Source organism: Pollachius pollachius (assembly GCF_949987615.1).
Source record: "Pollachius pollachius genome assembly, chromosome: 7".
In the NCBI taxonomy this organism is placed as follows: Eukaryota; Metazoa; Chordata; class Actinopteri; order Gadiformes; family Gadidae; genus Pollachius; species Pollachius pollachius.
Genome location: NC_136940.1, coordinates 10,978,330 through 11,000,503, shown reverse-complemented (window position 1 = coordinate 11,000,503; position 22,174 = coordinate 10,978,330). Strand labels below are relative to the sequence as shown.

Here is a 22,174-nt window from a genome sequence, read left to right as displayed (position 1 = left end):
GTGGCTAGTGAAAGCTGTGTGTTGGCTGATCAATCTTTTTGGTGATTTTCCTGACATCATGCAGCAAACGGACAGCTTGACAAGGTAGTTTGCTTTGTGGCTTTTTCCCTGTCATCGTCAACCTTTGAGGCAGAGCTAAGTGTTCAACTAGACAGCGTTCTAGTGTGAATTCGCCATTATTTTTTATTTTCCAGTTGACTACAGTTGTCAACATTTCCATTTCTCCCTAGTGTCATTCAAATTACTTTTAGAGATCAAATGTACAACCCAAGGCTGTTGTGCTTGTGTAAATCTCTTGTTCTATGTTCTTTGTTTCCTCAGAGATTCCTTCAGCAGAATAAGTCTTCGGAAGCTTGATTTTTGAAGATGAGGAAAAGAGAACTGCAACATTAATTTATTCCCAAGTGTAAATACATTGTGTCTCCTTAAAAGTCGCTCCTCAACATAGTGGCCTGAAAGTGTCCTGGCTTGGTACGTCATTCCAGTGTCTTCATTTGTTTACAGAATAACCTGTTACGCATCGGTGGGACGATCAAGTTGATCTTACAGCGATACCTTGGCATTGTAATTTTTTTCTTTTTTGTCATGCAACATTTTTTTTACTGCATCAGTGATGGTGTTTGGAGTTTTTATTTTCCCAGCATCAGTCATGTTGCTAATGTCAAAATGGCTCATTAGCATTGGGTTCATGTCTCAATGTCAATGGATCTTTAGCAGCCGTTAGCTATTGAGGCTAACAACTGTTAACAAGTTCCCCAGTTGTCAAGTCAAGTGCCAACACAAAAAGCCAAAGGGTACTATTTAAAACGTCACGGTATCATTAAAAAAATGTGTATAGTGTCAAATCTGTTTAATTTAATTTGTGCACTTTTTATTATGGTGTAGCGATGCCTTTTACAACTTGAAAGTTTACTATTTAATCCAAAAAAGGCATAAAAAAATCATCCAAAACATGAAAAATGCAAAAAAAAAAATACTATTTATAAGGCTTTATCATTATTCATTTAAACTACATTGCAAGTTAAAGGGATTTGTTTTCAACTTTAATTGTTTGATTTATGTTAATATTTAACAAAATAAATATTTTAATTGTCCAAATAGTATCCTTTATTTTTTCACAAACTGTCTTAAGGGTCTTTCATTAATGGAAATATTAAAACTTTATTGCTTATGTTCCGAAACGGTTGAGAGAAAGCGGTTTGTTTAGCATCAATGAAGTACGTTATTTATGCATATCAGTCATGGCTGGTATTGCTTGACATTTAGAAACTAGAAAATGATTTAGACATCTGGCTTAAAGTGAAAAAATTAACATTTTCAAACAAGAAAGTTGCATTTCAAAGAGACAAACGTGACATTAATCAGATGACCTGCAGAACCTCTCCATATTTAGGCTTATCAGCAATGAAAACCTCACAGGTTATGACAAACATGTTCTAAAGGCTCTGTTACAGTGCAAGCTGGAATGGATACGATGGAGCCGTTTTTACATGGATTGGCCTTATCTTAACTCTAGTGGCCTCCATGTCCTTGGTAATTAACATTGAATGCTGCAAACTGAAAAGGTTAAAACAATTAGTTAGAGCAACAAATACAAAGATCACTTTTATAACCGGTTAATGGTGGGTGACAGGTTTAATGCACCAATACACTTCCACACGAGATAATGGCAGAAATGTCCATCAGCCATCTTTTTTATAGGTTATGTGCCCCTACTGGAGTTCCGCTGGTGCTTTTTCCATATTACAAGACCTTGAAATGTCGCTCAAGGCAGTGATTCAATGGGATTTAAATCATTAACTGAGGTATATATTGCCTCCTGAAGTATAAATGCAATCCCATCAAAACGTTTACTTTTCCCTTTGTGGCACTCTTGTGAGCTGACAGCATGCGCCTCTCCTGCATAGACTAAGGAACTCAGCGTGTTAGATGTATGGTAATAAATGTGTTTATATAAAGACATTCAGTAGCCTGTTGGACCTGAATGAGGGATTCATGAAAAGATGTCCATGCAGATCTATATTCTCAAGAGACTTCCCTTGAGGTGTAGCATCCTTATCCTGGCAATAGAAAAACTTTATCTACAATTCGTTATCATCTTAGCAATATTGAGAAGGGATGCAGTGTTGCCTATGGCCAATGAAAAGAAGATGAAAATATACAGCAATTTAACCTACTGGAATTTTAAGTGCCAAAGTGCTTAACATAGTTAAAACAACTTAATATATGGATAGATCCGAATCATTCTAACAGATCAGGAATAAGGGGAAAATGAAACAAAATATGACAGCTAGGACAACAGGAAAAGCTTTAAACTCATCAATAAAATGAGCAGGGGGGCATAAATTAGGCTTTTAGTTACGCAAGCTTCCTCCCAAACCTGTTGCTATGAAAAGGCGCTAGTCATCATTGACCAGGTGGGAAGTACCGCTGGTTTTCATAGACCATGTGGGTGCCAATATCACAAGTCTACTAGCTTAGGAGTTTGCTAGTACCAAACCCTGCAAGTTGAGCCATTCTAGAGGTCCACAGTTTCATGTGACCAATATGGTTTCTGCCCCATTTGGAAACAAGTTTGAACAGACTTCGTTCAGCTTATAGAGATAAATGAATGTAAAAAAACAAAACACAGGGTTGTGGTTTTCCACAACCCTGACTGATGGCAGCGAATAAAGAGGGTCCATCTATCCGTTGGACCCGTCACCCCTGCATGGAGCCTGTGCCTTGCAGTGGCGTCCTCCTGTAGAAAAGCAGGTAAGGCGTGGACGTGGAGCAGGTGTCTGGGGAGCAGGCTCGCAAGAAGTCCTCCTCTTCAAACAGACGCACCTCCGAGTCATCGAAGAGGAGCCACTTGCCCTCGTAGTGCAGGAGGCTGCTCAGTGCCTCCCGCTCCTCCTTGACCCTCTTCCCCTCCTCGGCTTCCTTTTTCACCGGTCCACTGGTGGTGGGCCTCCGCCTCGGAGCCTCGGCCACTCCGCTGGTGGATGTCTTGTCGGCCTGTTTGCTGCCGGCGAGCTCGTAGCCGTTGCCGGTGCTCCTCTGTCCTCCCAGGAGTCCAACCACACCCTCTGTTTTCTTCCCCCCTGCCTTGCCCCGGTGAAGTCCCCTCCCCCCGCCGAAGGACACCTCTCCGTCATCGTAGTGCCCTTCCTCTTCCTCCTCCTGCTTGGTGCCGTCTCCTCCTCGCCGCTCCTGATCTTCTACCTTTTCCTTCAGCTCCTCCCTCTCCTTCAGCTGCTCCTCCTCCTCCTTGCTCTGTGGCTGGAGCCGCACGTCCTGCAGCTCGGACATGCGGACATAGGCGGTGTAGTGGCCGCTGCTGATGGTGACGCCGCTGTGCATCACCACAGCGAAGAGCTGGTAGTGGCAGCCGTCCAGGGGTGCGGCGCTCGTGCACCACTCCTCCAAGGACAGGGTGAGCGGGGTCTGCAGTGGGGTGTTCACCTTGGACAGGCCCGCGTAGGGGTCCATGCTGGGAAACGACAGACACAAGGTCGACACGGTTAGAGACAACCGGAATTCAACTCAAATATACAAACAAGCTAGGGAAAGGTATTAGGGATCGACCGATTATCGGCACCGATATTCGGCATTTTGACACATATCGGCAGCCTTTTTTTTTTGATCCGACGGCCGATAAGAGATCAATTTAAAACTGGGTTATTTTGGCTTTGACGCAGCCGCGCCTCTCTGTCTGCTGTCACTACGCTGTCTCCAGCATTGTCCCACCCACAGCGCCGTCTGATTGGTTACACGCTCTGGTTACACGCAGAGCCACGACGGGTAACAGCCAATCAGCAGTGGAAGCTGTGCATGCACTGTGCTCACACACACGGCAGAGAGGAGAAAAGGTTTTGTCTGGTTTGGTTTCGTGGTAAGTTACGGCAGCAGACTCTCCCGAAATTGTAATAAACATCCCAATCCTCTACAACCCACAACTACTAGTAACATTACTGTGAGCCCATTAACGTTATATAAACATAAGCGGCAGCTCTGCTCGCAGTCTGGCGTCCAGGCATGCCTGTTAATCACTCGAAACAAGGTTGCTGATAATATCGATATGGAAATAGTCTGTTATAGTAGAAGTCTGTGTGTGAGTGAGCGAGTAAAAATCGAATAAACTCAATTCAGTCCAGTTTTATTGCAGGGAAGCACGTTAAGCGGTGGTTATACTTCTACAACTGTGTAATGCGCTATCCAACTGCGTAACCACGGAGCCCCTCGAGCCCTTAGGCTTTAAGGTGAAGGCTGATTAGCTTTTAGCGTAACGTTAGCCCAGCGGTCCGCTTTCTCCTTCTCTGGCTCTAGACCAGGGGTCGGCAACTAAGTTTAGCCTCGGGCCAATTTTTTTCCCAGCCAGTAGGTGGAGGGCCAGAACATTATCAAAGGCTAGTTCAAGGAATTGATTAATGAAAGTGCATCTGGAACTGCGACGCAGGCCCGTCAGCTGGCTTAGTCATATGCCTACCAAGCCCTAGATGACTCTTAAAAGACTTACATATAAACAAGTGTATGCCCTAATCACGTAAATGTCATGCCTGATCACGTTGGGTAGAGGTGCTGCTGCGCTGTCTCCACAGAGACAACGCAGCGATATCATCATGAGCAGTTCTAACTGGAGGGAAAGTGAAACCCACTAGCTGCTGATCATGTAAGAGAAGGTGATGCAGTCGTATTAAACAAAGACGTTGAAAGAGGGTGCGATCTACGAGAGAGACAGGCTTTTGTCGGGATAAAAAACCCTAACCCGTCCCTAACCCAAAAGTGGTCAGCAAAATAAAGAATATGTTGGTGTTTTTGCACTTGTAAATAGTTAATCACGTTTGTAGCCTACACTCAGACGTGAACTCATTCTTGCATGTGAGTCTCTTCATTCATAAAAAAATAATATTTGGGAATATGCAAATTTTAATAAAGAGGTCTAGACTCCGTGCGCAGCCCCGCCTTCTCCAGTGAACCAAGAAAGCCCGCGCCGTGACGAACGGGGGATTTTACCCCCTCGGTTTTACACAGGAAACTTGAGATAGGACGGTGTAATCGCTGTAATGGCAGTGTAGAAAGGCCTTATGCTGAAGAGAGGGCAGTAGTGCGCACCTAAAAAAGCAGCCAACCACTCTTAAAACACTTCACTTCACACAACAGAACACAACACAACACACACACACATCAAGGCGGGTGCTGACTGACTGCACACACACACACACACAGACACAGATACACACACCACGACGGGTGCTGATTGACTGCGCGCACACACGCACACGCACATATACACACCATGGCGGGTGCTGACTGACTGCGCACACACACAAACCTCCGTTCCTAGCCTACTCACCGTTAGAAGAGCTGCAGGCGAAGTAGCCTCATCAGAGACTCTACATGCGTTAAACAGCAAAGTCTCAGAGCTTGGAGTCTTAAATCTTTTGTTGACTTTTGTCAACAGCTCCTGCCTTTCTCTATGTGCAGTATCACGCAAAAATACGTAATGTTGGGTTGCCATGGTTGTTGTATTTAGGCCTATGAAGGGGGTTTCCGTTTCATTTAATATTGCATAGTTTCCAATAACACCCACTCAGCCCCTCGCAGCTTATGCGTGACCGTGACGAGTGTGTCTCTAACCTTCTGGGAGTAGTAGCAGGATTTGGTACAATTAAATTCAAAAACGATTGTGAAAGAAAAAAAAGTTCACTGTATGTGGCCCTTTGCATTTAAGCTAGAAGATATAGATATTCGATATTCTAAAAAAATTTATCATAAAAAATATATAATAATATAACTTCAGAATAATCTGGCGGGCCAGATATTATGTCTGGCGGGCCAGTTATGGCCCACGGGCCACCAGTTGCCGACCCCTGCTCTAGACGCTCAGCAGACTGTAGCGAAACTCTACAACTCACGACTACTAACGTTACTGTGAGGCCCAATACGTTAGCAGCAGCTGTCTGTTCCTATGATAAACACTGATTATTAAAGTGAAGATGCTGTAGGCTATTTAGTGTTTTATAACGGTTTAATCACTTGAAACAAAGTTGCTGATAATATTGATAGGGAAATAGTCAGTGATAAAAGTAAGGGGTGAGAGAGAGAGAAAAATTCAGTTCGTTTTATTGCAGGGAAGCACGATGTGTAAGCCACATGAGAAGCTGCAGAAACTGACAGCAAAGCACCATCTGTCTGAGAGAAAACCGATAATGGCACATTAATGGCTGTTTAACTAGGGAACTATTTATTTATTTAAATTTTCAGTTAACTTCAGTAGAACACCCTGTACTTTTTTTTGTTTGAACTTAAAACAAAGATAAGTAAAAGATTAACATTTCAGTTCAGTTCAGGAAAATTTTAGAGAGCCATTTATTTGTTTAAATTGTGTTATGTTGCAAATCTGATAAGCTGTTGTGTTTATTAAACATATGCTTAAAGGCATTTAAATTAAGTTACGTGTTTGAGTTTGTATTATTCAAAATTTTTACGCCAATATTTTCCCTTTTTCTGTAAATTAATATCGACTCCAAATATTGGAGTCGACATCGGCCCCATTGACTACTAATAATCGGTATCGGTATCGGCCCTGAAAAAAACATATCGGTCTATCTCTAAAAAGGTATTGTCAGTGACCTTATGCTACGATTTTCTGAGAGCTTATATTTATTATTAGCGCGATATTTAATGCGATTCTGTCTATCTGCGATTTTATCTTCTGTGTTGTTTAACGTATGGTAAATGAACTGCATTTATAGAGCGCTTTTTCTGTAACAAAGCGCTTTACAATAGTGCCTCACAATCACCCATTCATACACACATTCACACACCGACGGCGGAGTCAGCCATGCAAAGGCGACAGGCGTCTGGAGCAGTTAGGGTTAGGTGCCTTGCTCAGGGACACCTCGACACTCAGCTAGGAGGAGCCGGGGATTGAACTAGCAACCTTGCCGTTACCAGCCAACCCGCTCTACCTCCTGAGTTACTGCCGCCCCACGTATGGGCAACGTTAGGATTGGGTTCTAAAGCTCTGTCCGTTTCTGCCATAGTTTTTTTTATATGAAAGTGGCTGAAGAGAACACAACATAAGTAATGTGAATCAACTATAGGCAAATACACTATAGCGCCCTCTGTAGAACGGTACCTATAATGCGTTTCAGCCAATATCACATAGACTTTTCTGGCTAACCTGACTAAGCAGGTATTGCGGAAGCCAACAATCCCGTTACTGTCTAAAAGCGATGTTTTCCACCCAGGGCTCCAGAAGACAGGGTTGACTCACTCTAGACCGTTGGCAGAGAAGCATTTGAGGTGGATGGTGACGACCTCCGGGGTCTTGTCGAAGAGGAGGCTTCTCTCAGCCTCTGTGTAATGGTGGCACGTCTCGCAGAAGTACTTGTCCTCGCCGACGATACGCTCCACTGATGCAAACTGGGAGATGGCCCACTTCAGAGTCTTCTGTTCCGGTTTAGGGTCTGGGGACACTATAGGATGAAGAAGGCAGACGGCACCAGGTGGTTTAATATAGTAAGGACAAAGAAGGTACACCCTCTTTAAAAATTCTATGGTTGGACTTATATAAGGACATACATAAAATAATAGACAAGGTTTAACCTATAAAAAAATAACCCCGTACAGGCATAATTTCAATATGCTGTAAACATGAGCAGCAACAGCAACACATATGTAACATGAGGTGTCTAGAGCCGCTCACCCTCAGAGAGGTCTTCTGGGCTGCTGGGCTGGTCCTCCTGGACGGGAACGCTGATGTCCTGGAAGTCTTCCCTGCGCTCCGTGTAGCTCTCACACTCCAGGCAACGCGTCCGCAGGACCAGCTTGCCCTGGAACAGCCGTTCCAGGACGTCCAGGCCGTCTGCTCAAGAGAGGGAGGGGCCGTCACTCACTCTGACCTCCATACCCATTTTTATTTTTTTTTAACTCAGTCATCAATCATCATCTCACCTTGGTTCTCCACAGCCTTCTGGTCCTGCGTGATGCCATTGGTGGGTTCCGGGGCAGTCTTACCCATCTGAGTTGGTTCCTGTTTGGGTCCGTTATCTGCCTGGGGCTGTTCCGCCACCTGCTCCGCCTGGTTCTTGGGGGCCATGATGGAGCTGATCTTGCCCATGCTGCGGAACTTAGAGAAGATGCTTGGCTGCTTGGAGGAAGGCCTCAGCCAGCTCAGCCTGGTTCTCTTCTTCCTCTTCCCCTCAGAAGCTTTAGGGGCACCATCAGCCGTCCCCATGCCCTCTTCCCCGCTACACGCGACCTCCTCGTTTTCCTCCTTCCCCTCATCCTTCACCTCCCTTTCCCCGGGGGCAGCGTCAGCAGCTATCTCTCTGGAGGACCTCCTTTTGGAACGGGTGAAGGGATTCTTCTCCGAGTGTTCATCAGCATCCAGCTTGTTGGATTTGACCGACTTTGGCTTCTTCTTGGCATTTCCCGCCTCTGTGTCACTCTTCCTCTTTCCGTTGACCTGGCCATCTTCCTCCTCTTCTTCAGAGCTGGCTGGCACCAGAGAGGCAGGGCTTTCTGGTATGACCTCCTTCGTGCTCTCCCCATGTTGCTCCTTCCTAATGGTGTCGCAGGCCTCCTGGATGTAAGCTAGTAGGCACTGAAGCACCTCCTGGGCATCGTGCTGGAGGTAGCCCTCATACATAGGGTTCAGTTGCCTGGAAGGATGACCCGTTAGTGGTAGTTCACAGCAAAAACTCTCCAAGATTATGATTGAATGAAAGTTCATTGATTGATGCCACATCTGTTTGGCCAAAGGTTTAAAAAGGTAAGGCTTCAACAAATGCAGTTTACAAAGCTAGTAGATTGTGGGCGTTAACATAGTTGCAGACGCAAGTGCTCAAGCTTGGCTTTATGCTATGCAAGAAGACGACAGCGATACACCTTTATCAGTATTGCACTGTGGTAAACAGGGGTGTCTTAATGGATTAGGGTTAGGGTTACAGGGATAAGGGGGCTTGGCCTCTCACCTGAGAGTGTGCAGTAGTTTGCGTGGCGGTGTGGCCAGCTCCCCCTCGCTGTAGCCATCCGGGTTGAGCAGGAAGCCAGACTGCAGCTGCTCCACGGATGTGATGAGGCTGTTGAAACTCCCGAGGAGCTCCATGTGAGCCGGCACGCTGTCCTCCTGAGGAGCAGAGGACATAACACTCAGGACTGCTTAGCCATCAAAAGACGGAATGGGCAACAAACTTTTGGTTCCTTATAGGAAACTACAGAATCTTGTTGGACCATGGCAGAAGTGGTAAGCAACAGGTTTGCTAACTTAGTATACAAACAAAAGTCAAAACTTCCTCAGCATTACGACTGAACTATTGGACTACCTTAATGGACTATTTTCAGAAGTTATGGTAGAAGACAATCTTTTCAGAAAAGGAAGACATGCAGATTGATCGTACTATGAATGCCTGAAATTGAGAACCAACCAGCTAAAGCTGCTTGGTTAGCTGCTGCTAATGTTATCTGCCACCGCAGAATACTTTATCTTGAATATTTGAATAAGACTCCATGGAACATGTTATATTATACTATGGAGGATTGAAGCATTTAATATATAAATGAAAGTGAAAGATGTTGAACAATGCCCATCCCTTAACAACAGATAGACATATAGACAGACAGTTTTGTACAGACCTCATCTTCACTTTTGACGATTTCTTCCTTGAGTTTGTCTCTGCTTTTGGATCGACTGTATAGATTCTTGATGCCATCTCTGAGCCCAGGGCAGTAGTACAGCACCTATTGACAAACAAAGAGTTTAAAAAAACAAAAGTGCTGTTCTCCCATTACAAGGAGTATTCAATGAACAGACTTGGAAGTTAGCATATTCCCATTCATTTCTACAAGTGGTTCTAAGGATAATCATACTGTACCTGTAAAACACTGTTCAGGTAGCAGGTGTTGCCCAAGTTATTAAGCCCGACAAACGGCAGCAGGGCCTCAACTTTCTCATAAGGTAGCAGAGGACCTGTGGAACCGGTGCATGGAGAAGGTCCAGGGACTACCTGCTCACCACTGTAGAGTCGTAACAATGACAATAAAGGAGGAAGAATTTTTATTAAAATACCAATTTAATGGAAGTTTCTTACGTAGATGGATAAAAAAAAAAGATTTTATGACGGTTACTATGATTTTGGAAAAGGTGCGATCACACCTTGTAATTGAATCCTCGGGTTCGGGTTCAGTTTTGGACTCATCTGCGGGAGGTTCGGAGAAGTCCAATGTCCGTTTAGCTTCTTTCTTCTGGAAGAATTTGAGGGAAAGTTTGCTCTTCTTGACGGGGCTCCCCAGGGAGGCCACCACGTTGTCCCCCTGCAGCCCTGGCATCTCCACTCGACACCGTACAGACAGACGATCCGAGAGGCAACAGCGCGCCTCGCTGGCAGGAGAACGAAATGGACACCCGTTCAACACTCGGCCCGAGTTCGCCCCGATGGAACAGGCGACGGAACCAAACATGACAAACTAAACACTGTTCGTTTCTTTATGTGTAACGTTACGCATTACGTTGCTTCTAAATGCAGCAGTTTGTCGATAATGCATAACGCGTTAGCTATTGGACTGGCAGCCTTTTTCTAATTGTCCACCCGGCATAAATATCATAAAGTGTGTTTGCGAAGTCTCACGTTAACTTACGTTAGCGTGACAAAATCACTGCCGTCGGGGTGGATACAGTGTAGTTAATAGTATAACACTGAGCGTAATCCTGGAACACATATGGGTCACTTCGTTACGGAGCGGGGAATTTAGTGGGAGGAGTATATATATAAAAAAAAGACAACATACGTTTTCTAACAGACCCAGAGAACACAGCGACATATCTACCACGTTAGATGGGGCTTATTAAGCTTACCTTGCTAGTTCATTTCGAACACAAACTGATGAAAAATCCGTTATAGACGCAATTCCCACAGTATAATAGCATGCAGTACAGGAAGAAGTTGGCGCTTTTTCCACCTCAAGACCCGTCGCCTCACTGCCCAAACGAACACAAAATAATAATCATGTGGCATGTTAAATAATACACTTATTAAATAAAATATAGGTTTTAACAATTGTATAGCATTTTATCAAGTCAGTCGTGTTTGTTTGATGTAATACATTCAAAAAAGCAGGTTTTACATTTCAGGCTTTTTTTTTGACACCCATTTATATTAGGACCAGCAGTGGTACTAGTATAGCGGCCATGTTTGTAAGGTCATTTTCTTATGCCCATTACGTCCTATTCTAAAAAGTAATTATCTTATAGACGTGACACATCTTCATGTCATCACATCAAGGCGGGCTGTTTTAGTATTTGGGGAAAATACACTTATTTTCAGCGTAACAAAAGATAAGTACGCATGACACAAATAAATGTCCTCATCTGGGCCCGAAACGTTGCAGTTACAATGTAGCCTTTGTGCCAATAGGGGGAAACATTGAACACGAAAATATCTGACCACTGACCAGCTCCTCAAGACCGAGAGCCTTCGCACCTCAGTAGAGCATCTTCCCGTCATCAAGCAAGGCTAGCCCTGTCCGGACGTCAAGGTAAGGCACCACGCAACTCTGTTTTTTATCATACCATTAATTCGTGTAGTGAAACATGTAGTACGCCTACTGGCGACATTTGATGCCACATTTTATACTATTATATACGAGTTATATCGCGTGTATGGACGTCCTTTCTACAAACGACACATTGTGGGTGTTCTTATTTAAATTCCTATTACCAACCCGACGCTGCCCCGATTTGAAAAAGCACAGGTGTGTTATTTGAGCACAGAGCAATAATTCCCATAGGCACATACGACGATAGTGCATGCAGGGCAGATCTGCCCCTGCTGCATAGTGCCTGCTTGCTCAGCAGCATGATGTATCGACTATTCGACTTGAGCTTTGCCTCTGCTTCGAGAATTTGCGCTTGTTTAGTTAAATTCACTGATGCTGTAAATCAGTTGGGCGCTGTAGTAGATACGACGTCTTAAGAGGTTCAATTGGGTCGGTCGCTCTATTCGTTTTGATAGATGGTCGCCAAAACCATATGAACCCTATATTGGTAGATGGACGGGCAGCATATGAGACGCCTGTAGGCACCTCGGTAAACTATTAGTGCATCACTGGCTTCGCTGGCTAAATATCTTCGGGTGCATACTAAATAAATAATGAATTGTGAATTTTCTAAATTTAAATTGACCTCAACATTATTTTAATTAACAAGGACTCATAAACATGATAGTCACAAACATGATGGCCTAATATGTCATATCATTTATATTGTTTATTATAAACAAGGAGGAAATGGTTTAAAATATATTACATCGTTATAATGCCCCTGCTGAAATTAGTTTTTTTATTTAAGATATTTTGGATTAAAAAGTCGATATACACTTAAACTATTGGACACTGTATGTACTAGTCTGAACTACCTCAACATACGGAGCTATCATTGGAAATGACGGGGAATCTTGTTATTTATAATGGTATTCTCTTTAGCATTGCTGGGTGTATGTTTCCCTTTTAAAAGTTTGAACTCTTACACATTCCATTCAGAATGTGTAAGAGTACAGTCTTTGTTTTTAGATGGAAATGATATGCTACAATATCAATGTGAAAACCAGTAAACTCACAATCCATCCACTTTGTTAATGTTGCAGAAACCTACAGTTGTGGATACTCGACCAGATAAACTATGGATACATAACTTATGCAGGCCGTTGGGTGGCGCTCTGTGAAAACGTCATCTCTGTGAGACGGAGAAGCCAGGGTTGACTCCAGGGTCCATAATTAACTGAGTTTCTTATTTTACCTTCTAGATTGGGAAAACCCTGCAAAATGGTCAAATTTATTCTGCGTTTGGCCAGTGGCAAGTCTCTCAAATCTGATTTAATATTAATATTTAACATTTAATGGCAGACACCTCAAATCTGGTTGAGGCACCTCGGGAGGCGGTGATCTGTAAGCGTGTGATTGGTGAAACACAAACTCGCCCAGCACTATTGAATTGTGAAAGTGTCTGAAAAGGTTTCAAATCAACACTGTTTCAACGGGCCACTGGCCAATGAAATTGGCCTCTTCTAAAAGATTTATCCACTTGCAAAAATTAGTTTTCTTCGGTATAATATCAACGTAGTTGATTTCTGGCCCAGGCTCTGTGCCGTCTCAGCCCAGAAGTTCTACTATAACATGGTAGGGCTGCTGGCGCTAAGATCAGCTGGTGGCGTGTGTTCATTTTTGTCCCTGTTTGGATGAATGTCCACTAGCTGAGAGACTGCATACATGCTGCTTTGGAGAGCCATGCAAGTCTCAAGGCTGCTGTCTTAGCTAGTATCTTAGCTGCTGTCTTAGCTGGGTGGCATGGCAACCCATGATGGCTTCCTTAGACAACCTCTCTTCTACCGCCATTTCCAGCCCTCCCCCTCTCTCTGTACCCCCAGATGTTTGTATGGAAGCAGAAATTGCTACGAGATAGGCTGAACGGTACACTCAGAGAATACCAAACATGTCCTAAATTCTGCTCTCCTATTGCCTGGCTATCCCATCCCTTTTTAACACCACACACATATGCACACATGCAGACATGCACACATATACAGATGCACACAGTAGCAATTCTCCTGTCGTGCATTAACAGCCGTGTGTTGTTGTTGTTTTTGTACACACATTTGTGCAGAGATCAGAAGAGATTTTCATTTGATGTAGCCATAGCCTATATGTTTTTTTAATCTGTCTTGCATTCCTGCCCTGTCTTTCTTTCTCTCCCTCTCAGATTTGTCTAGTAGTCTCAGTCTCCATTTCTCTCTCTCTCTTGCTCTCTTGCTCTCTCTCTCTCTCACTCACTCTCTCGCTCTCTTGCTCTCTCGCTCTCTCGCTCTCCTGTTCTCTTGCTCCCTTTCTCTCCTGCCCTCGTACTTTCTCGCTCTCTCTCTTCCAGCCTACAGACTTTGCTCTGTGGCCCTCTTTGTCAAATGAGCTACATAGAATGCAGGGAAATAGTCTAAAGAGGCTAAAACCGATGAAAGCCAGAGACAAGGTCGTGAGGGAATGCTGGGTCTTTCAAGATGCAGGAAGATCGAATAAGCGATTTTTGTCAATGGCTTCACAACTTTCCTGTCTTTTAGTTTTTCTGTGCTATTTTTCAGTCACTGGCCATTCGACCTGTCAGCGATTCATGAGCATCCTAGCTAATGGCACACAATGGCCAGGCTTCCTTTACCTGTCTCACTGTTTCACACTATTTTCAAAGTCTTAACAAGGACTGACTCTTGTCATCTTGATTAGGAACCAATGGGAGCTCAGGAAAAAGCATGCAAGAACAATTGTGGAAAATATGTGTACAGAGTTTGCTCTGCTATAGAGGAAATCCCTCTCTCTTTCTGTGGTTGCTGCCCCCCTGACTAATGTCTGTAGGCTGGAATGTTGTATACAGTTGTAAAACACACATAAACACACAGTAACACTATATGACCATAGAATAATTAGAATATAATGAGTTAGGGGTGGGCGTGAAGTTGTCACGCTGTATCAATGCATACTCTCTCTATGCTTGAAGGCTCCTTCCCGATTTGCATGCACATTAATTCATTGCGATATCCTTTTCATTCTACTATCTCTCTTTGCAATCTTTCACTTTGTTCTTGTTCATCGATCTCACTCTTCTCTTGCCCTGCTTCTTGCTCTTTCTGCCTCCCCATGCATTCCAAAGTCTCTCTCTCTATCTCTCTATCTCTCTCTCTCTCTCTCTCTCTCTCTCTCTCTCTCTCTCTCTCTCTCTGTATTCCTCTCCCTCTCTGCAGCCTGCTTGTATTCACAGTTCATCTTAGTGACTGCTACGTTGGCCTGTCAGAGAGTATTGGCCATGCTTGGCTGGCTAAGCACAGCTAGCATTCAAAAACAAGTTGAGAGAGGTGTTTACTTTCTTATGGAGGACATGTTTACACAATGTCTACAGCGTGGGTGTGTGTGTGGGTATGGGTGTTTAGGGTGTGTGTATAGATGGATGGAGAGTGATTGTGTGTAAAGGGTTGGGTGGAGAGTTGGTGTCAGGGAGGAGGAGTTTACACAGATGTATGTTCCAGACATACACACTTGGATACAACATACACACACACACACACACACACACATTCACACACACACACACACAAACCACTAACACCACAGAGGATCAAACTTGTATCATAATCCCAGAGATGGGGCCACACATTAGTGTGTGGAGTGCCAACACATGTGAGTGTGTTTGTGTTTGTGTATGTGTGTGTGTGTCAGAGTGTTTTTCAGGTGTATGTGTTGTGAGTCATATTAACAAGAGTGCCGGCGGCTGTAGCACTGGAGTCCATTACAATGAAGTGCGATTAGTAGATGATGTATTTGTTGACATGTCTGACTTTAGGCTCATCAGCTCTCCTTCCGAATCACGGACGTGTCCGAAACCTGTGTGTGTGTGTGTGTGTGTGTGTGTGTGTGTGTGTGTGTGTGTGTGTGTGTGGAATCCTAGATGTGATAAAAATGTATATTATTTTTGTTTCTCTCCTTTTTACCATCTCCTTTCACAACCCAAAGTGGTTCGTTTTTTGTTTGTTTTAATACCCGTTGAACAACGTTGGAAACGGTTTGGAGATCCTTATTGGTAAGTATGGATATGACGTATGCATACTGATGGAGACATGTACCTAAAACCCAACATGTGTTTTAGGGGAGGAACTTTTGCATTAAGCCTAGACGGCTGAACATTTCTAATTGTACTTCACCTCAGAATGTACTAATGCACTAGAAAAAACATGTTGATGTGGATTTTGGTGGCAGGGACTTTTATAGATGAAAAACCATGGCTCAACAGGAGTTTATTATTGCAGTGGAATCCAGACCAGTGATTTCAAGGGTGTAAGCGCCGCGGTGACAAGGCTTCATGAGACTTAGCCTCTGTTTAGGCCTGCTGGGGGGCTAAACATGGCGGTGGTTGGAGAGCGCAGGCTAACGGAATGCCTGCCTGAAGGTTTTGCACATGCGGCGCACAGAGACGCTCATACACACATGCATGGAAACACACATGAAGTAGTACACAGCAATGTGGGGAATAAAACGCAGCCAATCGAGGAAGGACACAAAGGCTCGTTCTTAACAACCACCCTCTCTGCTCTCTAATTCATTCACTCACTCACTCACTCACTCTCACAAACAAACACACACACACACACACACAAGCATACATAGTGCTTTTGTCAACTGAAAAATCAAACATGCCATGCGTTTGCTATTCATCCTACATGCAATGGGCTTACACACACTTTCATTTGCTGTGTGTGTGTGTGTGTGTTTGTGAGAGAGACAGAAAGATGGCATTCATTGCGTAACATCGCAACTTTCTGACACTGCACATTTAAAATATGTCCCCAGCTGACGGCTGTTGGGGAGGCGGGGGTTACGGTACGTCACAAATAGCAGTATAATTATTAAAAATTATGTCTGCTTGTATTTGCATCTGTATGTGCTATTGTAATAACAGGAAAATCACAGCTTGCCTTCTCCAAACAGCTGAGGTTATTGTGTGTGAGTTTGTGGGTCTATGTGTGTGTGTGCATTTTCATCAGGTCATTTTTAAATCCTGTAATGGTTCCTATTGTTCACATAATGATGTCTATTCCGTTTTTCATCTGTTTTTAGGTAGTAATGTACGCATTACTATTTATTTCTTCAGGTACAGGTTAATTACCTATCATCCCAATAAGCAGTACCCATTGAGACGAGAGAAAAATAAAGAGCTGTTGTTTCCATTTTTGCAGAGAAACAAAGGCGTACACATTTAAGATGTCAGAAATAGAGAAACAGATGGCCCTAGAATGAAAATCATATCTGTGTGTGTGTTTGTCTCTGTGTGTCTTTGTGTGTGCATGCGTGCACATATTTATATGAGTCATGCATCTATGATCGTATAGATTTGGTATTGTTTATATCTGCAGTATAGCGGTTGTAATATTGAAAAGCGGTGCTCATCCGTTCCCCTTTTATTAAATATGCATTAGCAGTAGTGCTGCTCGATTATGGGAAAAATCATAATCACGATTATTTCGGTCATTATTGAAATCGAGATTATTCAAACGATTATTTTTGAGTTTGAAAACATGTTGTATTTATTCAGCATGTCTCTCCCAAAAAAAACGTTGTAACTGAGAACTTTGAAATTTCGCCTTAAAAAAATACACAAAATGGTCAAAAAGAAAATGTTCCAATCTAAAATAATATACAGATATGTAGCAGCTGTTCTGCTTTCTATAAAACATAAAATTAAAAGAAAAAAAAAATTGAATTAATTTTGTGATCGTTTGATGCTATAATCAAAATCGCGATCAAAATTCGATGAATCGCCCAGCCCTGATTAGCAGTGTGTGTATGTGTGTGTATAAGTGTGTGTTTAAGGAGCTTTAGCACGTCTTAGCTCTCCTATGGGAGGCAGAGCAACTGTCTCAACTCTCAGTATGTGCCAGTCCAGCCAACCAAACACTGCTCAGTGAGAACACACACACACTCACACGGCCGAACGGAAACATGACCAAGGGGACAAAAAGGGACACAATCCATGAAAGAGCATAGTGTGTGTGGCACAGGGAAATATGCGGACACACACACACATGCTGGATAACGTCTTTCACTTTCTCCTTCTGTCTCTCACTCTCAAACGTGGAAGCCTTCAAGGGAGGATCTCAAGCTCTGCTCATACACAAATTTTCCGTTAGTGCTGTATTATCTCAACTCACCACTCACAATCTCTCTCGCACGCCGTTGGCAGCCGGGGCCTTACAGCCACACCCATTTGCTGTCCTATCAGTGTCATCAGAGGAGCTGGGCGTAGCGCTCGCCCAGAGGTACTCACATGAGTTGATATGTCGGGTTTGGGGTCAGAGGGTGGATCTGTGGCGGGGGAATTGTGGTATTGGGAATCACTAAGGTTCACAATAAGCCTGTTTTTTCGTTGATCAGATTTTATGGCATGTTTTCTTTTTTGGTTCATTACTTAGGAAAAGAAAACATGAGACTTTGCATCCTGTTCTCCGTTGCTCCAACTGAATTGTTTGGGATTTTAAGTTTTGCTAACAGTCCTCTCCTTTCACTCAGTCCTTGCCAGATTGTCTCTTGTTTCATTCAGAGCTTTCCCACAACTCCCGATTGACTTCGTCTACTCCACTCTGCCTGTTAACGAACCCTTGCCTGTCTGACCTCCTGCCTGCCATCCAGCCCCTGTCGGTCTGTCTGCTCCTCTGTCCCTGTCTCCTGATCCATCTGCCTGACTTCCTGTTATCAACCCTTTGCCTGCCTGACCTCCCGCCCGACGTTGAGTCCCTGTCGGTCTGTCTGCTCTCCAGTTCCCGACTCCCGATCTGCTCTTCTCCCCTCCCGTTGCCAACTCCTCACCTGCTGACCCACCAACGATTCCCTGCCCACCTGTCGGTGACTTTACTGTCTGCTCTCTGCCTGCCCGATCCTGTACCAGAATAAATCCTTGAAACTGTCCTACAACTGTCGTCTGTCTGTGCACTTGGGTTCTGCCTAACCCCCCCGTTACAGCACGATCTGGCCAAGAATGGACCCAGCCCAGACGGACGACCGCATCTCCCGGGTGGAGAACGCGCTGCAGCAAGTGATGGCCGCTACCAGGGCCGCCACAGCTCAGGGACAGCAAGACCTGGCACAAGTCCGCAAGGAATTGGCGAACGTCCGGGCCGGCGCAACCGCCCCACCTCCTGCTCCAGTGGCCACAGAAACTCCCGCCCCTCTACCCCGTGAGCCTAATGTGGGAGCCTCCAACGTTACTATGGCGACCCTACCACCTCCAACGCCTTCCTGTGCAATTGCTCAATAATCTTCTCCCTTCAGCCGCTCACTTTCGCCTCCGAAGAAGCCCGGGTGGCTTACACCATAAATCATCTCTCCGGACGGGCGCGTCTTTGGGAAACCGCTGAATGGCAGAGAGGGACCCCCGCCTGCCGCTCCTTCCGCTCCTTTGCCGAAGAGCTTAGGAGAATCTTCGGAACTGGTCCTCTGGGAGCCGAGGCCGGACGACAATTGTTGGCCCTGTCCCAGGGAAGCCGTTCTGTCTCGGACTACGCTATCGGGTTCCGCACCAGGACTCCCATGTGTGATTGGAACCCTGCCGCCCTCCGTGATGTCTTCCTACAAGGGCTGACTGGGTACATCAAAGATGAGCTCGTTGCCCACGATCCGCCATCTTCACTGGAAGCCCTGATCGAGCTCGCTACCCGCCTCGACCTCTGAATCCAGGATCGCAGGAGGGAGAGACGTTCTGAGGTCCCGCCACGCAGCCCTTCTCGCCCTTCTCGCCCTTGGTCCCCAGTAATCCCTGCCTCCCTTCCGCTGACCCCAACCGCTCCCTTGAGGATGGGGGATCCGGAGCCCATGCAGGTGGGCCGCACCCATCTTTCCCTGGAGGAGAAGGAGAGAAGAGGGAGGCAGAATCTCTGTTTGTACTGCGGCCAGCCAGGACACTTCGCTGATCGATGCCCGGTAAAAGCCAGAGCTCACCAGTAACCAGAGGCATACTGGTGAGCTCCGTCGCAGACTCTGCCTCTCCCACAAGACCCACTCTCTCTGGTGATCTCCTTTTGCCTTCCGGTTCCCATCCCATTACCGCCCTCGTCGACTCAGGGGCCAACGAGAGCATCATGGATCGGTCCCTTGCCCTTCGGCTGGGAGTCCACCCTGAGAAACTACCGTCGCCGATCTCTGCCAGAGCCCTGGATGGACAGCTGTTGGGGAGGGTAACTCCCCGAACTAATCCTGTGCACATGCTCCTACCGGGGGGTCACAGGGAGACCATCCGGTTCATGCTTCTGCCTACCCCCAGCCAACCTGTCATCCTGGGTCACTCCTGGCATCGTAGGCACAACCCCAATATTGACTGGTCTACCTGTTCCATCCTAGAGTGGGGAGTGACCTGTCTACATTCCTGCCTTAAGACGCAATCACCGTCGCCTTCCCCCCTCTCGGCCCTCACCTCACCCAAGGTCCCCTTCCGTTGGTCTAATGAGGCACAAAACTCCTTCGAGACCCTCAAGACCTGCTTCACCACCGCCCCCATCCTTCAGATCCCCGAATCCGACCGGCAGTTCATTGTGGAGGTGGACGCATCCGGTGTGGGAGTAGGGGCGATCCTCTCCCCTTTCTTCCACCGACCAGAAAATCCACCCCTGCGCCTTCTTCTCTCGCCATCTAACCCCCTCGGAGAGAAACTACGATATCGGCAACAGGGAGCTTCAGGCAGTGAAGCTGGCCTTGGAGGAGTGGAGGCACTGGCTAGAAGGAACCAAGGTTCCGTTTTTGGTCTGGACCGATCACCGGAACCTAGAGTATATCCGGCCCGCCAAGAGGCTGAACTCCAGACAGGCCCGCTGGTCACTGTTCTTCGACCGGTTCAACTTCACCTTGTCCTATCGACCCGGTTCTCGTAACCTAAAACCTGATGCTCTCTCCCGACAGTTCCCCGAGTGTCCCGATGAGACTGTGAAGCCTTCCACCATCGTCCCAGCCTCCTGCCTCGTCGCTTCCATCAACTGGGAGATAGAGGAGAAGGTACGAACTAGGGCTGCAGGACATATCGGCTATGTAAGATATATCGATATAATTTCCAAGGGGATACAAGATTTGACAATATTGTTTATATCGATATATGCGTTAAAATGGTCAGTTTCCGCCTCAAGCGTCTGGGTTTGCCTTGGAGACTATGTGAGCGCGTCCCCTCCCCCTCCCACTCCCACTCTGTCCTTCCGAACGTGCCGTGTACAAAGACGCCTCATTCCCGCCCCCGCCGCCCCCTCACAAACGCAACAAGCATGGAGGATACCGGTAAAGAAAACGAGATGGCGGTGTGAGACGAAATTGTTTCAAAGAGGAGAAACAACGGCTCCATAATATGGAAATGGTTCGGGTTTAAAAAAACAGATGAGAAGCAGCTGCAGGTCATCTGTAGAGAGTGTAGCAAAACCGTTGTGGCTAAAAGTGGATGCACGACAAATCTGTTCCACCGTTTACAGCAGCAGCACAAAGTGCAGTATGAGGAATGCGAAAAACTCTGCGGCTGTGCTGCTGCATCACTGGCCGCGACAGCTTCTTCTGCCCTGAAACCAGGGCCGGCGCTCGTCATAGGCGACCTAGGCGATCGCCTAGGGCAGCAAATGTGTTGGGGGCGCCCTCTGGTGACACCCTTAATTAATTCATTAAAATATACGAAACAAGCGAAATTAAACCAAACATGTTCCCAACTGGAACGGAGAAGGGAGGGGGCAGGGGATTAAAGTTAGGGCGCACTGAAACCCTCACTGTAGTACGCAGGACAATGCAACGAAGCCATCTAAACCACTCTATTGAAAATATCGAGATATATATCGTATATCGCCATTCAGCCAAAAAATATCGGGATATCATATTTTGCCCATATCGTGCAGCCCTAGTACGAACCGCCACTGTGGACCAGCCAGCTCCCAGTTCCTGTCCCCCTCACCGCCTGTTTGTCCCGTCACACCTCCGTTCTGACGTGCTCCAGTGGGGCCATGCTTCCCGGCTCAACTGCCATCCTGGCATCCAGCGGACACGGGACTTCCTGCGACGGCGCTTCTGGTGGCCGTAACTGGAAGAGGATGACCGGGGCTTCGTCAACGCCTGTCCTGACCAGAATAAGACCTCTCGCCGCCCACCTGCCAGCTTTCTGCACCCCTTGCCCATCCCCCATCGTCCCTGGGCGCATATCTCTCTAGACTTTGTGACTGGTTTGCCTGCATCCAAGGGCCACACCGTCGTCCTCACCCTCGTTGATCGATTTAGTAAGTTGGCCCATTTCATCCCCCTTACTAAACTCCCCTCTGCCAGGGAGACTGCGGAACTGCTCCTCCACCACGTCTTCCGCCTCCATGGGTTACCTACAGATGTCGTCTCTGACCGGGGGCCCCAATTCACCTTGGTCTTCTGGAGGGAATTCTGCAGCCTAGTCTGGGCTACCGCCAGTATATCTTCCGGCTTCCACCCCCAGTCCAATGGACAGACCGAGAGGGTCAATCAAGAACTGTAGACCACCCTCCGATGCCTGGTGAACCGCAATCTGGCTTCCTGGTCCGACCAACTGGTATGGGTAGAGTATGCGCATAACACCCTTACCTGCTCATCCACCAGCCTCTCTCTCTTTCAGTGCGCCTAC

The 22,174-nt window shown here is 46.0% G+C and overlaps 2 protein-coding genes across 9 annotated transcripts in view; one reads left to right on the top strand and one right to left on the bottom strand.

Annotated features, from left to right (window-relative positions):
- Positions 1-458, top strand: part of dock7 (dedicator of cytokinesis 7) — a 54,764-nt gene extending 54,306 nt beyond the window's left edge. For all 7 annotated transcript variants that reach the window (XM_079739842.1, XM_079739841.1, XM_079739840.1 and 4 more), the window contains one exon: positions 322-458. In XM_079739842.1, coding sequence (XP_079595968.1) covers positions 322-364 — 43 coding nt within the window. In that variant the 3' untranslated portion in view covers positions 365-458. The remainder of the gene's footprint in view (positions 1-321) is intronic.
- Positions 372-10,967, bottom strand: usp1 (ubiquitin specific peptidase 1). Of its 2 annotated transcripts, XM_079739845.1 has the most exons (10): positions 10,844-10,943; positions 10,627-10,644; positions 10,145-10,369; positions 9,864-10,005; positions 9,625-9,729; positions 8,964-9,118; positions 7,942-8,651; positions 7,694-7,852; positions 7,262-7,463; positions 372-3,472 (listed from the first exon to the last, which is right to left on the bottom strand). In XM_079739845.1, exons 3-10 carry the CDS (start codon positions 10,315-10,317, stop codon positions 2,701-2,703), a joined length of 2,418 nt encoding a protein of 805 aa, XP_079595971.1. In that variant the 5' UTR covers positions 10,318-10,369; positions 10,627-10,644; positions 10,844-10,943; the 3' UTR covers positions 372-2,700. The 2 variants fall into 2 exon arrangements, with proteins under 2 accessions (XP_079595971.1, XP_079595970.1); XM_079739844.1 differs by lacking the exon at positions 10,627-10,644 and having other exon boundaries at positions 373-3,472; positions 10,844-10,967.
- Positions 10,968-22,174: the final 11,207 nt, after the last annotated feature.

Excerpts from the sequence above, each read along its gene's own strand:
- usp1 (XM_079739844.1), bottom strand. The coding sequence starts at position 10,317 with ATGCCAGGGCTGCAGGGGGACAACGTGGTGGCCTCCCTGGGGAGCCCC. Across the intron at positions 7,464-7,693 it reads CCCAGAAGACCTCTCTGAGG|TGTCCCCAGACCCTAAACCG; the intron begins GTGAGCGGCTCT and ends TTCATCCTATAG. Across the intron at positions 3,473-7,261 it reads TTCTCTGCCAACGGTCTAGA|CATGGACCCCTACGCGGGCC; the intron begins GTGAGTCAACCC and ends GTCGTTTCCCAG.